General features: G+C 45.4%; 1 protein-coding gene across 1 annotated transcript in view; it reads left to right on the top strand.

Moving 5' to 3' along the window:
* The window catches only part of ATP8A2 (ATPase phospholipid transporting 8A2), a 515,416-nt gene that overhangs the window by 492,253 nt on the left and 4,831 nt on the right, over positions 1-18,332 (top strand). The window contains exons 31-32 of the mRNA XM_062195192.1: positions 16,484-16,545; positions 17,009-17,065. Coding sequence (XP_062051176.1) covers positions 16,484-16,545; positions 17,009-17,065 — 119 coding nt within the window. The remainder of the gene's footprint in view (positions 1-16,483; positions 16,546-17,008; positions 17,066-18,332) is intronic.

The raw sequence follows: 18,332 nt of genomic DNA on the forward strand, positions 1-18,332 counted from the left end.
GAAGTCTTACAAGATGTCCGTTTACTTGCTTGCTTCAAAAAGAAGTGATGTGATACCTTCGCAGTAGACACAGTGGCTTTCTCTTCCTAGAGCTGTGGTCCTGTGCTTTGAGTATGTGGCTTGTGGTTTATGGTGGGATTGCTCTCATTTGCCTACTCTGCCATGTAAATCCATTCCTTCACTTAACGTGGTCTGTGTTGAACAGGAAGTAGACTCAACAACTGCTCATTTATTGAGTAGAAATCACCAAGTGAATTTTAAGTTAGGTTCTGCCACCCTTATCTATTTCTTCCAAATTTTGCAATTTGTTTAACAGCCAACCAATAGGGTGATTATCTCCTATTTCTATTAACACCATCATCATCAATTTCACCATTTCACTATTTTTCTTGAGCATTTAATATAGGAGTTTTCTTTTCATCACCCTGCAAACAATAATCTATTAAGTAAAACTCTTTAAGGGGAAATAAATTGCAAATAAATTGGCCTAAAACAACAGATGGCCACTGGTATTGTTGATTAGTTGGCTTCCTCTAACAAATCAAATGTTTTAGAATGAATATCTAAATTCTTCCAATGAGTGCAATAAAAAAGAGTACATTAGTGCTTATTAGCCTTATTCTTTCATATAATATTTTTGTTTAACACTGGTGGGTACCACGGGTGACAGTTACACCAGTGTGGGTCTTACCTTCCAGGAGTGTATAGTGTGGTCAAGAATATTACATTTGCACAAAGTAGCAGGAGGCAGAAACTTAACTCTCTCCAGATAGATACAGGTTAAATGTCACTGGAATTCAGAAAGCTGAGAGATTCCTTTCATTTGGAATTACTGCTGGCTTCTAAGAAGAGGTACCCATGAAGTCCAATGAGGAAAAATCCAAAAAAAATGTGGAAATTCAGGGCAGGTGGAAAATGGTGGACAGATAGGCACTTGGACCAAAGATGAGAAAAATTTGAGAAGGGTGGTGAAAGCTGAATTGTAGACAGCTTTGAAGATGAGAGTAAGAAATTGTGACTTAATTGCATACTTGTTGGAGAGTCAATATAAAATTTAGATCTAGAAGGAATTTTGGGATCACAACAGTTTTGGAAAATGAGCCTGCAGTGTCCTGTAAGGTGAATGGAGAAGGAAAACTGGTAGCAGGACACTTGTTGGGGCAGAGGTTCCAGGTAAATGCTTCGGCAGGGTTAAACCAGAAAATGGGATTGTGTCAGAGAAGGGAATATGGAGAAAAACTGGGGCAAACCTGGGGTGTGCCAAGCACTCAGAGAATGCGGTGGATACAGACAGAGGCAAGCCAGATGCTGCCTCTCTTGCCCTCCTGGTGTCCACCCAAGTTCAGAGTTGATGACCAAGAACTATTGCTCAATAGCCAGCAAGTAGACTCCTGCCGGCTAAGGGTAGAGATTACAGTACAGGGCCACAACCCCCGCTAGTGAGTCAAGGAGAGTCTTCTCCAAGGAAGTGATATTTAAGTTCTTAAAAGAGGAGGAAGGCGTGGTCAGGTGGAGCAGGGGACATGTGGGAAAAGGAGCATCCCTAACCAGAACCAAGCGGGTGCACAGACCTGAGCTGCTGAGAAACTGGAAGAGACTTTTGGAGGGCCTGGGCCATGCACTGTCCTTTGTTGGAATCTGATGATCATTTCAAGATCAAAGAGCATCTCTGGCCCTGGACAGTAACTGTGGTGACCTCCTGCCATGGACTGAATGTTTGTGTCTCCCTTAAGTAAAATGTTGAACCCTAATCCCAGGGTGATGGTATCAGGAAGTGAGATTTTGGGAAAGTAATTAAGTCATAAGGATGGGGCTCCATGGTAAGATTAGTGCCCTTATAAATAAGGGACCCCAGAGAGCTCCCTGGCCCCTTCTACCACTTACAGGTGCAGTGAGAAGTTGCCCTCTGTAAGAGGTGGGCCCTCACCAGACACCGAATCTGCCACCACCTTGATCTTAGACTTCCCAGCCTCCAGAACTGTAAGAGGGAAATTTCTGATGCTTAGAAGCATTCAGGCTATGGTGCTCTGTCAGGGCAGCACAGATGGACAAGGACACCTGCCTACCCCTCCTCTGTTCTCATGGCAGCTGTGAATCAGCGCATGTCTTTGTGCATTTACAGTGTGGTGGGCAGCACCACCACCAGCTGAGACCACTGCAGCCTAGACAGGGGGCAGTGCCTGGAGAAGGGGACAAAGAAGTGGAGACTGGGAGCCGAGGGCTGGCAGCTGGGGTTCTTCTCCTGGAAGGGTTGGAGGTAGAAGAGGTGCCAGCTGGGATTTGCCTGTGAAGATGAGCCAGTTCTGCAGAGAAGCACAAAGGATTTGGTGAGAGTGTGGCAAGTTGTTTTTTGGAAGAGTGACAGGAAGTCAGTGGTGGAAATCAAGAAAGGTGGAAGTTCACAAGAGGTGCAGGGTATGTCAGCTGATCTGATTATTACTTGTTTATATGAACTGATTTACTGTCCTACAAGGGTTTCTTTCCTTTTTTTTTTAAGAATTCTCAAATTGTTTTTAAAGATTTATTTATTTACTTGAGAGTCAGAGTTACACAAAGAGAGGAGAGGCAGAGAGCTGGAGCTGTGCCGATCCAAAACCAGGAGCCAGGAGCTTCTTCTGGGTCTCCCACACAGTTACAGGGCCCAAGGACTAGGGCCACCTTCTACTGCTTTCCCAGGCCACAGCAGAGAGCTGGATTGAAAGTGGAGCAGCCAGGACTAGAACCAGCGCCCATATGGGATGCCGGCACTGCAGGCAATGGCTTTTACCCGCTATGCCACAGTGCCAGCCTCATACAAGGGTTTCTTAACTGTCATTCAGGAGGATGTATACACCCCACACCCCAAGAGGCAGAGGAACATGGCGCCAGCTTGAGATACACAAAGTCTTCTCAAAGCAGGAGGACCCAAGTCTAACAGAAAAGAGCACCATCCGATCCCCTCCATTGTCCCAAGTGCTGCCCGACCTGCCCACGCCCAGAACCCTGAGCTGGACCAGGCACTCAGGTGCCTAAACTAGCTTCACACCTTCCTCCATGCTGTGTGGATTATGTCCTCAAGACAGTGAGTTTTCTAGGAAATTTTCTCTCCACTCTCCCTGAAGAGAGGCTTAGGTGTATCAGTGCTATTCACTTTGGGGAAGGTGTGGGCACATTGTTCATTCCCTAGAATGCTTCCAAAAATTTAGCTTCGCTTATTTTTTTTAAAGATTTATTTATTTATTTGATAAGGCAGAGTTACACAGAGTGGGGGGGGGGACAGAAAGAGAGAGAGAGGGGTCTTCCATCCGATGGTTCACTCCCCAATTGGCCGCAACAGCCAGAGCTGCACGGATCTGAAGTCAGGAGCCAGGAGCTTCTTCTGCATCCCACGTGGATGCAGGGGCCCAAGGACCTGGGCCATCTTCTACTGCTTTCCCAGGCCATAGCAGAGAGCTGGATTGGAAGTGGAGCAGCCAGGTCTCGAACCGGCGCCCATATGGGATGCTGGCGCTTCAGGCCAGGGCTTTAACCCACTGCGCCACAGCACTGGCCCCAACTTTGCTTATTTTTGCATGGTTTTAGAGAGACTTTTCAATGCACTCCTTTGCTGTTGGAGTTCACATTGATTCATTTCAAATTTCAAAATAAATTTTTCCACTTGAGCAGTTCACTAAATCAGATTTCTTCCAACCATCACCTTACATTTATACCCTTTGATGTGAAAAAAAGTGATTGTAGCTTAAGACCGGGGATGTCACCTTCCCAGGGACTGGAAGTTGTCCAGAGCCTTGGATTTCCATTGGTGCATCCAGTCTGCACAGCTGTGCAAACCTTTCTGCAGTGGAGTGTGATTATGGGCAAAAGAAGGAAAAAGCAGCTTTGATTTTTTTTTTTTAGAAAAACAAAATTTAAGATTTTTCCTGATGAAATTTAAGAGGGATGGGAAAGAGAATATATCAGCAGAGAGAGGTTCCTAGGGAAATATGTTGATTTCTCAGGGTCCACACTGTGAAAGCCATTCCCTCACCTCTTAGGAAGAATAAGTACCATACAGGTACTGGGGTATTGGCACTAATTAAGCAAAAATACCTTTCAGCGTTTTTGGAGGCTGTTTTATACATTTTAATAAATATGTTACTGTAAGATCAAATAGGTTTTACTCCCTAAAACAATAGTGCAGATGAATAAAATAAAACTTAGCATTCCTCTCCCTGCTCATGGCATTGTTGTGTCATATTATCTTAAACTCTTTATGACCTATACCTTATTATTATACACTTGCATATTTTATATCATGTAAATCCTGGTACTTCCATTGTTTCACATTAACCTAAGTATGAGCAAGACTGCCAGTGAGATTGCACATCTGAAACTTAATTATTCACTCATTAAAAAAAAAAAAATCCATGGGTATGCACTCTGTTCTACACTTTGCGGGGTTTTGGGTGTCGGACCCTCGCCAGTGAGGGTCCAACGTAGTCACGACACGGTCACTGTTCATCGGTTCTCAAGGAACTTTTACTTGTGGGGGCAGAAGGAAAGCAGGGAGAGGAGAAAAGGAGGGCCCACCCAGATCCCAATGTCCCTTTATGCTAATATCGTCCAATCAGATGAAAGGGCGCGTATAGCCTCAGGTCAAAAGTTCATCTGTTTCACTTGGTTCTTCCTGGTTGTTTATGCAGAGTCCGTCCTGCCTCAACTTCATCTGTTTCACCTGGTTGTTTTCGTAGGACTTGTGGTCGACCGATTGCTGCAAGCTATGCAGATGAGGAGGTTCTCACAGGTGGCCAGCCTGCGGTTCCCCACATTGGGAATGAAGTGGTAAACCCTGCACATGAGTTCCCTGCCCTCATGGAACTTAAACCTAGAGAAGACAGGACTTGAGCAAGAAGTGTTAACAGGTTTAGGCATTTAGCCTAGTGGCAAAGATGCCAATTAGGGAGCCAGTGTTTATAGCACAGTGAGTTAAACCACTGCCTGCAATGCAGGCATCCCAAATGAGCTGGTTTGAGTCCTGGCTACTCCACTCCTCATGCAGCTCCTTGCTAATACACCTGAAAAAGTGGCAGAAGATGGTCCAAGTTCTTTGGGTCCCTACAACCCATGTGAAAGATCTTGATAGAGTTACAGGCTCCTGGCTCAACCCCAGCTGTTTTGGCTATTTGGGAAGTGAACCAGCAGATAGAAAATCTCTCTGTGTGTCTGTTTGTCTCTCTTTTTCTCTCTCTCTTCATTCCTTCCTCCCTCCCTCCCTCTCTCCTCTCTCTCTAATTAAAATCTTACCCCCCCCAAAAAAAAAAAGGACACCAGTTAAGACACCATCAGAATACCTTGGTTTGATACCAAGTTCCAGCTTCAATTCCTGCTAATGTAGACCTTGGGAGAAAGCAGAAGTAACTCAAGTAAATGGGATCCTGCCTCCAGCAGACCAGGAAGACCTGGATTAAATGCCCAGCTCCTGACTTTGGTCACCCCAGCCCTGGCCATTGTGTGCATTTAGAGAATGAATCAGCAGATAGAAGATCTCTCTTCTCTGTCTATCAAATCAATAAATCTGACCCTCCCAAAAAATATTACCAAAGGGGAAAATCAAGGTCAAATAGGATGTATTCCAAGGAAGGCTAGCCTGGGTGGGGCTTTAAGGGCCACTTCCGGGAGGATAAAGATGTTTTGAAGGAAAAGTGGGGAAGAGGGTGGAGCAGCGGCTCACTTGGCGAATCCTCCGCCTTGCGGCGCCGGCACACCGGGTTCTAGTCCCAGTTGGGGTGCCAGATTCTGTCCCGGTTGCCCCTCTTCCAGTCCAGCTCTCTGCTGTGGCCCGGGAAGGCAGTGGAGGATGGCCCAAGTGCTTGGGCCCTGCACCCGCATGGGAGACCAGGAGGAAGCACCTGGCTCCTGGCTTTGGATCTGTGCGGTGTGCTGGCCGTGGTGCGTCGGCCATAGCAGCCATTTGGGGAGTGAACCAACAGAAAAGGAAGACCTTTCTCTCTGTCTCTCTGTCTCTCTCTCTCTGTCTAACTCTGCCTGTCAAAAAAAAAAAAAAAAGAGTGGGGAAGAGTCAGGAAAAGGGTAGGGAGAAAGGGGGAGTTGGGAGTGAAAGGCTGGAAACTGTGTTGTGAGACAGAGATTGCCTTGGGATAATGAAGATGGGCAACAGAGATGCGACCTTTCTCGACCTTTTGGAATAAGTGAGCTTTTCAGAGTGTAGGTATAATGGAAGCCGTTGGCAGGTTTTAAGCAGGGAGCTGTAGGATCTGATTTCTTTTGGTATAATCACACTGAGTGGATGATGGTTGGAGCCCAGTGGGCAGCAGCAGCATGATGTAGCATAGCCTAAAGATGATGGAGAGAAATGGAGAAATTGAAGGCAGAACTGGGAAGATCTAGAATTGCATCAGTTACTACTTCCCTGCTGTGCCTGATTGCACCGTGTCCTAACCCTGTCAGAAGAGTGAGCTATCACATTCACAACAAATACCCTGTGCATGACTCGATACAGTGACATTTGAAAGTCACTGACAGGGGCCAGCATTGTGGTGCAGTGATTTAAACTGTCACTTGCAAGACTAGCATCCCATACCAGAGTACTGGTTTCAGTCCCAGCTGCTCCACTTCCGATCCAGCTCCCTGCTACTGTGACTCAGAAGGTGGTAGATATACTTGGGTCCCTGCCACCTATGTAGGAAACCAGGATAGAGTCCTGGCCCCTGCCTTCAGCTTGGCCCAGACTTGTCTGTTGTGGCCACTTGGGGAGTGAACCACCAGGTGGAAGATCTCCCTCTCTCTAGCTCTCCCTCTATGTGTATGTTTATGTCCCTCTGACTTTTGAGTAAGTAAACGAATAAACTTATTTATTTATTTGAAAGAGTTACAGGGAGAGAGGAGAGACAGAGATCTTCCATCCCGATTCACTTCCCAAATGGCCATAACAACCAGGGATGTACCAGGCTGAAGCCAGAACCAGGAGCTTCCTCTGGGTCTCCCTTGTGGGTGATGGGGCCCAAGGACCCAGGACATCTTCCACTGCCCTTCCAGGTGCAGTAGAAGGGAGCTGGATCAGAAATGGAGCAGCCTGGACTCAAACTGGTGCCCATATGGGATGCCGGCACTGTAGGCCTCAGCCTAACACCCTGTGCCACAGTGCCAGCCCCCAAATAAATGAATCTTTAAAAAAAATCCAAATAAATAAAAATCACTGATAATGCAAAGTTTAGAAAAACTCTAAACTAAATGCAGAAGATTCAGAGATGGGCTTTCAGTGTTAAGTAAGACTGAAAAGGGGATCCGCCTTCTGGGGACACCTGCCCAGAGGACTCGGGGTGGTGGACATTCATAAAAGCCTGCAGTTACATGCAGTGAGTGGAACTTGCTTACTCAGGACTAGTGAGACAAAACATCCTGGAAGCCTTTAGAGGTGTACAGTGGAAGTGCAGCTTATGAATCCATGTCAGTCAAGGCCAACCCGGTCATCATGCTTTAGAATGCAACCAGGTTTCCAAATGCAAGTGCAAGGGCTTTTTGCTATTCTGGTTTGCTTCAAGCACTGTCATGAAGGGGCTCTGGTAAGCCCTGACTTTCAAGATTGCTTTTCTAGGTATAGGAAGCGCATCTCCTGAAGCCCAGAATGGAGCCGTAAGAACTGTTGCTTTCATTTCAATATCTCCCTTAGTGCAGTCTGGGTTTCACGTGTTTTGAACGGTTGTGTTTGGCATGCTGTGTGAAGACGCCTGAGCCTGCATCCCTGGAGTCGCCGTGAGAACCGCAGCCACAGTTCACGGGGTACTCGCTGCCTGCAGTGAGCTAGCACTGCAGGAAACGGCCCGGCCTCTCGGGCACTCAGACCAGTGAAGGCTCATTTCTCAGCCCAGCCACTGTCCAGTGGCCGAGTGCACTGTTCCTGGGGAGAACTGACCGCATTTCTCTCATGTTCTGTATTCTTGATGCTCTGGCATCTGGGGTCCTGATCCAGGAGAAATTACCCCCTACTCTTTCCTAAAGAAAGCAAGACTCTTTCCACAAACCAACCCTGGCAATGTCCTTTATCAAACTCACACACCAAGCCAATTATCCCCAGAACCACTGTAGGACCAAGGACCCGACAACAAGGAACCAACCCAAAAGCCTGAGCCCACTAAATTATTCAAACTAGTCAACTCTGTGCTTAGTGCACCTGCCCTACTGGCCCACTCATTTTTGCAAGAAACCAATAACAGTTTTGGCCTAGGCTCTGCCTTCTCCCCATCCTGCTTCACGATCAGTCTTAGAGCTTTCCCATGAGGCTCTGCAAGGCAGGCCTTGCCTCTGGTTCTAGGTGTAGGGATTCTGCGTTCCCTTAATTTGAGTCTGTCAAATAAGCTGACAGTAGACAACTAATGGGAAAGAGAACATCTAGGTTTTATTACACAGCTAAGCATGGACGTGTGAGACTTAAAAAGGGCCACGGATGGTGAGCTTTAGAGAGAGCTTCACAAAGGCACAGGGGCTTGGGCTGCTGGACAGAAGGGAGGTAGCTCAGAGTGGGAGCAGGAGAGGCACAGCCACGGGGGCTGTCCTGTTATGCAGATGAAGCCTCCCAGGTAATAGCCCTGTGGGGTCATCTCTGGACCAGGTGTCAGATCCTCCATCTCTTCTTCCTGTGGAAGGATCATTTCCACACAGAAAGAAGCAGAGACAGCAGACAGAAAAGCCAGCATCTGGACCTATTGTTTACTGATGTGGATAGATGTAAATTTATTTTTTGCAAAAGGACAGCTTCTTAGGGTAATTCCTGTGTCTCTAGAGGTCTTCGATTTTCCTGAGTGATGAGTTTGAAATATGCCAAAGAGATACTGTTTGTATCATACCCGGTGAAAACAAACCTGTGGGACAGGCTGTTGTGGAGTGGTGAGTTAAACCACAACTGCGGATGCCCACATCCCATATCAAAGTGCTTGGTTTGAGTCCCACCTCTGCTTCCAGTCAGCTTCCTGCTAATGCAGCTGGAAGGCAGCAGATGATGGCCCAAGTACTTGGATTCCTACCACCCGTTTGGGAGCTCCAGATTAAGTTCCGGGCTCCTGGCTTCCATCTGACCCAGCCTCAGCTATTGCATGCATTTAGAGAGTGAATTGACAGATGGGATATCCCCCTCCCCCATCTCTGCCTTTCAAATAAATAAATAAATCTTTTAAGAAACAAACAGACAAACCCTGGCCCACTGCAACGCAGTGGGGCTCCACTAAGCACGCAGCCCCTCAGTCTACTCTCAGCCTTAACACTGGGAAGGGAGAGAGCCAAGAAAAGGGTGGTTGGCTCGCACCTGTCTCTGGCAGGAAGCGATCCATCACTTCTGCTCACATCTGTCTGGCAAGAAGGAGTCCCAGGGCCCCGCTTAGGTGCAAGAGGCTGGGAATGTCACTTTACTGTGCACCCATGGATAAGAAACACACTTGTGACCTCACTTACTGATTGCCTATTTGGCATTGACAATCCATCATTTGTACTTCCTGTTTCAAATCTATTTTTAGTAAACAAAGCTGAAAAAGGGGAAAGACTGCAACTCCAGTTTCACACCCTTCTCTTTATCCAGCAAAAACGATGTAGAAAAGAGAAAGGCCAGCAAAAGGCTTATATAACTAGGAACTTAATCCAGCACTGGTTACGGATGTCATTATAATCGCTAACACTTGGGTAAACCCTAGCTTTATTTATAAAGCACTTTCCAATAATTTTGTACCATTCTTTACAGAGAAGGAACAAAATGAATGCTCTTTGCATAAATACAAAGTATCAGAATCAGAAAGAATTGTTTCAAGTTGTAGCACAGGCACAACAGACACAAGCCAGGTATTGGTAAATTGGTTATCTGAAACTAGGACTACATCTTTGCTCTTCACACAAACCTTGTAATCGGAGACTAGTTGGTGTTGTACCTCCTCTGAACCTAGCTCAGAGGCCCAGGGAGTGAAATGGGCAAGGGGAGCTTGTTTAATATTCTGGAATTCGGGCTGGTTCTGAAAGAGTGCAGCTGGAAATTCTTGAAGTAAAGAGGTGAGAGTGGGAAAGCAGGAACTTGGCACCTGCTCTCTGACCAGGATTCCTTGGCAAATGCCTTCATGGCGAGGGAACAGTGCCACCTCCACCTACCAAGTTCTGTGCAAGTGAAATGCCTGAGATTTTCAGTTCAGCTGCTCTGCTGATTCTGACTCCATTTCAGTTACAAAAATTCACCCCATCTGTTTTCATGATTATTAAGCCCTGTCTTTTCTGACTGTGTAGTGCTATGCTGTAACTTTGTCATCAGATTTTTTGCCTTTTGTCAGGGCCATTTCTGAATACATTTTGTGGTTTTGCTGGGTAATGATGTAATGTTTTTAATGAGCATTTAATTGAAACGGCATCTTTATAAAAATGTCATCATCATAGCCCTGTGGAATATTCTGAAATAAGTTCCTTGATCATTCTGTCTGTTTAGAAAATGAGACATACTTTTCTTACAAATTGTGGCTTTTTCCTACAAATATTTTCAAAGAGGTTTTTGCATGCTGCATTTTTGGGCTGTTACTAGCAATGTGGAGGGCCCGTGTGGTTTTTATCCCAGTTGTTCACAACAGTCTGTTTTAGCGACTGTGTTTCCAGGCCCCATTCGGCTAATCCTATGTAAGGTCCATCCCTGGCCCCAGCCACATTTTGCAAAGAGATTAAGTCTGGAAGAAGAGTCTCGGTGGCTGCCTCGGGTTAGTGGAGACTGAAGCCACAAGCCTGTATTGTCTGTAAGAGAACGTGATGGCTGTCCGGGGCAGGGTTCTCTGGCTCTCATTTCATGACACTTTTCACGACTATAATGATAACCTTCATTCTATGAGGGCTTACGTGCAAACCACATGCAACCGCAGATCATTCTAAATGTGACTCCATGTTTTATCAAACCAAACAGATGGGAAAGATGTCCTATCCTTTTTTTTTTCTTGGTGGAAATCCTCTGCTGGACTTTGGGGCCAGATAATGCCCTCCTTACAGGTGTAACTGATCTTGGATTTGCAAAAGGCTAACTGATCTCAGACCCTTCCATAAATGCCAGCTGTTGTGATGCAACCCGCAGCTTAATCCTTCTCACCTTCCCCCTGGCTGTTTCAGGCCTTTGTGTGCTAATGACAGGTTTCTGTTAGGAAGTACACAGCTCTGCACTGGTTAGAGGAGGGAAACAAAGGTTGGGTGAGATCACCTCTTTCCATGCATGCTCTTGATGGGTCTCTTTCATAGGGACCTTTTCAGAGCCTCGCTTGCCTTGACCCCTGCTGACCTCACTGCTGTGGCTCCCACCTTTGTGGCCCCACCCCCACCTCATCAGCTCCCCATTCCACCCCAAGCCACCATTTTGCCTGCAAAGCCTCTTCCGCTCTCACTAGTCCCTCACGCCCCCAAGTATCACTACAGGCTGCAATCTTGGAAAGAATGGTCTGCCTGTGGTTTCCACAGTCGGGTGCATCAAGAAGGTCCTGCAAGGCCTGCCTGGGGACCCCAGCTGTCCACTGGGTTTGGGGAGGGATCCCCACCTTCAAAAAGCTTCACTTGAGATTTCCACTGCAGTGACAGCAGGGATGTGTTCCTGAGAGCGGTAATAGCCTTGCGGCGGCGCTGTGCAAATTCAGCCAAGTGGCAGGAAATATTTGGTCGGCAGCCTGCCTCAGGAGCTAAGTGGGCGATGGAATTGGGCTCTTCCAGCCTTGGATGGTCAGTGAGCAAGCGCTCTTGACCGTGCTCCTCCGCCTGCAGGTCCTCTGGGCATCTTTTCCACAGAAGCCTATCAGCAGGGCTCAGGGAGGAGCAGCACCCGCAGGTGTTTGCCTCTGAGACAAGTGCACTCAGCCACCATTCCCTGGCAGCTTCCCCATCAGGGTGTGCAGGGGGAAGACCAGGACTTGCTTGGTTGACGTTGTTGACCAGTGCCAGAATCTCCCATTGGCTCAGGAGTATCTCCTTCAAGACAGTAAATTACTTCCAGATGGTATTAGCTCTGCCTGGGAGCAGGGGGTCCTCTTTAGGAAGCTGAAAACACTCAAATGCAGTGTTGGCTTATCTCACCAAAATGATGATCTGAATGATCAGGTTTGTCCTAGCTTCACTCCAGTAGCTTCAGCGTAAACATGCTGTGGAGTGCCAGTAGCGTCCATTATGAGGACAGGCCGAGAATTAATGCTTTGTGAAACTCTACAAGCTGCAGTTGCAAAATGTCCTCTGAGTCTTGCCGGCTGTTGCTTCTGCTGCCAGGTTGCCATACCACGCTCTGTAGTCTCAAGGGTCCCCTCACCTGGAGGTGCCACCCTCCTAACTTAGCACTCAGTCCCAGGGTAGTCAGTTTGCCCTTTGTGGAGGCTGTGTGGCTTTGTGAACCGCATCACTTTGTGCCAACCCCGACACTGCGTCTCTCTGCTGCTCGTGTGGATGATGTTGTCCGAGCACATCCCTCCCCCCCAGCCTGACTTGGAGATGGGCAAGTTGGGCTGCCCCTCTCCCGTGACATTCTCATGGCTGCAGAGTGTCTGCTCTGTGATTACCCCGACTCCTCTTTTGTCTTTCCTCTTATCCAAGGGTTCCCAGCCAGGGGCGACTTTGCCTCTCAGGGGACATTGGGTATTGTCAGATATTTTCATCACCCCAGAAGAACCCCTAAGCCCAAAAGCATTCATTTCCCATTATCCCCAAACACCCTCTGCTGCTGGTGACCACTGATCTGCATTCTGTCACCATAGATTTGCCTGTTCCGAATATTTTAGAATCTGCAATATGTGTCCTTTTGTGTCTGATTTCCTTTACTTAGCCTAAGGTTTTCAAGGTCCATGCAGTTGGAGCATGTATCAGTACTTCATTCCTTTTTATTTCCTACTTATATTCTATTGGATCGATAGGAAGGTGCTTCAAATAGATCATGGTCATGGGCAATGGAACTGAAAACAGCAGGAATTTTTGAGGTCCATGCATACGTATATACCACATTCACCAGTTGATGGGCATTTGAGTTATGAATAGGCTTTGATGAATTCATTATGAATAATTGTTGTGACGCTGCTGTGAACATTCACGTATTGTTTTTTTGTTGTGTGTGTGTGTGTGTGTTTCATTCCTGGGTCTTCACTGTTCTTGGTATGTAGGAGTGAGTGGCATTGCTAGGTCATGTGGTAACTGTGTGTAACCTGTTGAGGAACGACCCTTCGTTTTCCTCGTGTACGCCCTTTCTCTTTGCCATCAGCAGTGGGTGAGGGATCCAATTTCTCCATATCCTGGCCAGCTTTTGCCGTTGTTTGGTTTGGTTTGGTTTTATAGCTATCCTAGTGGGTGTTAAGTGAAATCTCGTTGTGGTTTTGGTTTTGTGTTTCCTGATGGCTAATGATGCTGAACTTCATGCATTTATTGGCCACTGGCATACATTCTTTGCAAAAATGTCTATTTAGCTCACTTTCTCATTCTAAATTTGGTGTTTTTTTTTTTTTGTCTTTTTATTTTGGCACTGTAAAAGTTCTTTATCTGGATATAAATTTCTTATCAGGCATATTATTTGTGAGTATTTTCTCCTTTCTTCAGCTTGTCTTTTCATTTTCTTGATGATGTCCTTTGAAGCACAAAAGTTCTCATTTTAAAAAAGTCAAATTGGACTTTTTACTTTTGTCCCTGTGCTTTTGGTGTCACATCTAAGAACTCATTGCCAAATCTGAGGCCATAAAAATGGGCTTTATCTGAAACTTTTACAGTTTCAACCCTATGATCCAATTTTTACTACATTTTTATCATTGTGTTTTATATACATATGTATATATGTGTATCCTGGTTATATATGTAGATTTAAATATAACAGACTTCAACACTGTAATAATTTTAAATGTATAGTTCAGAGGTATTAATTACATCCAGAATGCTGTACAACCATCACTGCCATTTCCACAAATTTTTCATCACCCAAAACAGAAAATCTGTACCCATGAAGCAGTCACTCCTCACCTTCCCCTGCTCCCTAGTCCATAGCTGGAACTAAATTTTTTTATTGCGGTTTATCTTAATGCTTTTAAATGTTAATAGCTACATGCAGCCAGGAGTTACCATATTAGATGCCCAACTCTAATACCACCAATATCACCCTCAGGAAAGGATTGCTACCATAGCTACGTTTATTATTATTGCATTCTCAGTCACCCAAGATCTGTTCTCCCATAAAAATTGAACTATTTATTTAAGAGGGTAACTCAAACTGTTTCACTTCCAGCTCAGAATTCTGCTGAGGTCACTGATCACAGTCAACAAATCCAGAGTCTTCTCGGGGCTTGTGTTTGCCCTCTGAATGTCTCAGCATTCTCTTCTTGCTTTTCGCCGTGTCTCCAGCCAGCCTGCTCTCCCTGATGGTCTTTGAGCTCATCTAAGGCTGTGTATGTTCAGACTCTTGGCAGCTTCTCCTCTCCCTGCCTGGAGCACTCTCCCTCCGGCTGTTCATTTAGTTGGCTCCCACAAACCATTCAGATTTGCTCAAATGTCACCTCCCTATCTGAAACAGCAGCCCCGTCACTCTGTGTTCTATTACTCTGCTTGCCATTTCGTTATAGCTCCTATTACACCTGACATTTTATCCTCTATCTCTTTGTTTATGTGTTTGTGTTCTGTCTCCCTCGCCATAATGCAACCCTCATGGGGAAGGGCCCTTCTTTATCTACTTCCTATAATACCTGATCCAGTAGACTTTAAGAAAATATTTACTGAGTACATAATTGAATAATGTTATGTTTTTCAAGGCTGTAATCTATGTCAGAATCAGAGAATGTGTTTCTTTATGGTGGTGTGCCTTTAAATGCATTGTATTTGCCATTAAAACAATCTTAGGACCCACTACTGACAAGCAACCCCCACCATATTGAATAGCTCTTTGCCAGTACATCAAATTTGTTGCTTTCCTGACGTTGATTTAGCTTCTCTAATGTTACTCTTCATTTTCCCCTTTCCTTCCCTTCTTTTTTTTTTCATTTTTTTTTAACTTTTATTTAATGAATATAAATTTCCAGTGTACAGCTTATGGATTACAATGGCTCCCCCCCCCATAACTTCCCTCCCACCCGCAACCCTCCCCTCTCCCGTTCCCTCTCCCCTTCCATTTGCATCAAGATTCATTTTCAATTCTCTTTATATACAGAAGATCAATTTAGTATAAAGATTTCAACAGTTTGCACCCACATAGAAACACAAAGTGAAACATACTGTTTGAGTACTAGTTATAGCATTAAATCACAATGTACAGCACAGGACTTCTAATGAAGTCCTGCTCAAGTGTCCATCTGTCTTGACCATCCCTCCTCTAAGCTTTGATACTGTCTGGTTTTAATTCAATATCCCCATGTCTGTTCTCCAGGGGGACTCTTATGTTCCCTAGGAGCGATCTCCCAGTTTAGGGCTGTTGTCAATGCAGCTCTGATGTCACTGTGCACATTGCTCTCCACTTCTCCACAGATTTACCTTTCTAGAATAAAAAGCAAAAAATGTATGCCCTCGAGCTGGACCCAGGGGCCTACAATGACCAGATTCCTCCCATGATTCCACTTGGTCATTTTGCTGTCTGAGGAAAACAAACAGATCTCGATTCTCTGTTCAGAGCGGGATTCTTCAACATACAGCTGCATAAACCAGTGAGCCCCATATGTCTGGATATCAGCCACAGGGTTGCAGATTTGAACGTAAAATCCCCATAGACACAGTACGCGGGCCCCAGATCTAGATGTGGGTGTGCAAGAGAGTAAAAGGCAGTTGGCAGTGTCATCAAGGAAAGCTTAGGTCTTGACTTTCTCAGAACCAGCCGCGCACTTCTCAGAGCAGGGCTGACGTAACTCAGGTGATTCTGTTCGAGTTCTGCTGCAGGGATTTGGTGTACACATCGTAGTAGTCGTCCTTGAAAAAAGGAAAAGGAAGAGGCTGGAAAACTGCACCCTCGAAATCCTAGCTGCATTTCCTCAACATCACTCACCGGCTTCCTTGCTTCCTCCTAATGTTAAACCCCAGAAGTCAACGTTGTTGCAAATAAAGAGTAGTGGATGTCCCCCCAAGTAGAGTGCAGGCAGTGTAATTTGGTTTTGTATTCTTCTTTTATTGATCCTTAACTCTAATTTAACCAAAATTCAAGATGAATAGGAAATGAACACTTGAAAAAGTTTAGTACTGGCCCTTAATAAAGATAAATTAATTTTATAAATAAAGGGTCCCGGTTTTTTTTAAGCTAGACAAAGAGACATTTTAATCTTTATAAAAATATGAATTTAATGCATATCAAACGTTCAGCTGTTTTGTTGAAAACCTGATTTTGTTTGTTTCCTCTAAAGAGAATATGATGAAAAAAGTGCAGTTAGAGAAAGAGGCATTAGAATCACACAAGATGCAATTCTGTAATGCTTCATGTTTTGATAGGTATTTTTCAAGTTCCAGTTTTATGTTCTAAATAAAATAGATGGCCATGCCCATCCTTCTGGAAGTTAGCAGCAGCTTCTCTGTTTTTCAGATACTCCATTGACCAGTGGACATGCTACCGACTATTTGTTTGTTGGAAACATTGTTTACACGGTAAGTGCTTCCGTTTATTGGGTGTTATACCTGCCTACACCCTGTATGCCAGGCTTTCCTCATTGTCATCATTTAAGCTCTTTATAGTTCTTAGATCCCTTGAAGCTCAGGAAATGCTTTGACAGGTGGGTTTCCTCATTCTTCAAATGATCGTTCACCCCCACCCCCCATAAGAGAAAATAACACTCTGGAATATGATTTCTGCCAACCCATGCAACCAAAGAAAAGGATAAAACCATTATTTGGGAGAAGACGATCACTAGAATGAGGGCTTTGTTGGAAGGGTATCTGCCCACCTGCTCCCTAAAAGTGACCACGAGAGAGTTAGCCCCTAAGAGGGTACTATGCATTGTGGCATCTTTGGATGAACTGGTTCTGGAGCAGAGATCTGGGATTTCTCATGGGAAGGGAAAATAACTCACTGAGAATAATCTATTTCCCAAACTCCTCTTTGTTTCCACAGTACGTAGTTGTTACTGTCTGTCTGAAAGCTGGTTTGGAGACTACAGCTTGGACTAAAGTAAGTTTACCCTGGAATGGGGTTCTCTGTCCAGTGCATGTACTTTTTTTTTTTTTTTTTTTTTTTTTTTGACAGGCAGAGTTAGACAGTGAGAGAGAGACAGAGAGAAAGGTCTTCCTTCCATTGGTTCACCCCCCCAAATGGCCGCCAGAGCCGGCGTGCTGCACTGATCCAAAGCCAGGGGCCAGGCGCCCCCTACTGGTCTCCCATGCGGGAGCAGGGGCCCAAGCACCTGGGCCATCCTCCACTACGTTCCCCCGCCACAGCAGAGAGCTGGACTGGAGGAGGAGCAGCCGGGACTAGAACCTGGTACCCATATGGGATGCCGGCGCCGCAGGCGGATGATTAACCAAGTGAGCCACAGCGCCGGTCCCCAGCGCATGTACTTTTAATGATACGATTTCTGTTTTAAACCTTGGAAAAGCAGTAAGCATTATCTAGCTATCTTATTTTAAATTTTGCATGTGAAAATTGCGACTTGATCTCTGTCAAGGCACATCTGCAATTCCGTTTCCTGGTTATTCATATGCCCAGAACCTAATAGAGCTCTAAGTCAATAATAGTCACCTTATTTAAGTGTATATGCAGATTTTAATTACATATGCAGGGATGGTGGTTTGGTACACTGGGTTAAGCTTCTGCTCAGGATACCCTTTATGAGAGTGCCTGGTTCAAGTCCCAGCTATGCTATGCTTCTAATGCAGCTTCCTGCTAGTGTACCTGAGAGGCAGCAGGTGATGGCCCAAGTACTTGAATTCCTACCAGATGAAGTTCTGGGCTTCTGGCTTTAGCTTGGCCTAGGCCCAGCAGTTTTGGGAATTTGGGGAGTAAACGAGTGAATGGAAAGTCTCTCTCTCTCTCTCTCTGTCTCCCTCTCTGTCTTTCTTCCTCTCTCTCTCCTTCTTTTCCTTCTCTGCCTTTTCAAATGATTAAATAATAGTTAGTCTTTTCTAAAAATGAATTTTATGCATATGAGAGCATTTAAAATATTCCATAGAAAAATGGAATTCCAAGATGTTTGTTTTAGTACAAAAATTACAATTCACATAGTTTTTACATTACTCTTTTTAAAAAAAATAAAGATTATTTAAAAGTTAGTTACACAGAGAAGATCTTCCATCCATTGGTTCACTCCCCAAATGGCCACAAAACCCAGGACTGGGCAAGGCAAAAGCCAGGAGCCAGGAGCTTCTTTCAAGCCTCTCACGTGGGTGCAGGGGCCCAAGCACTTGGGCCATCCTCAGCTGCTTTCTCAGGCACATTAGCA

This window comes from Lepus europaeus, chromosome 6, assembly GCF_033115175.1.
Source record: "Lepus europaeus isolate LE1 chromosome 6, mLepTim1.pri, whole genome shotgun sequence".
Classification (NCBI taxonomy): domain Eukaryota; kingdom Metazoa; phylum Chordata; class Mammalia; order Lagomorpha; family Leporidae; genus Lepus; species Lepus europaeus.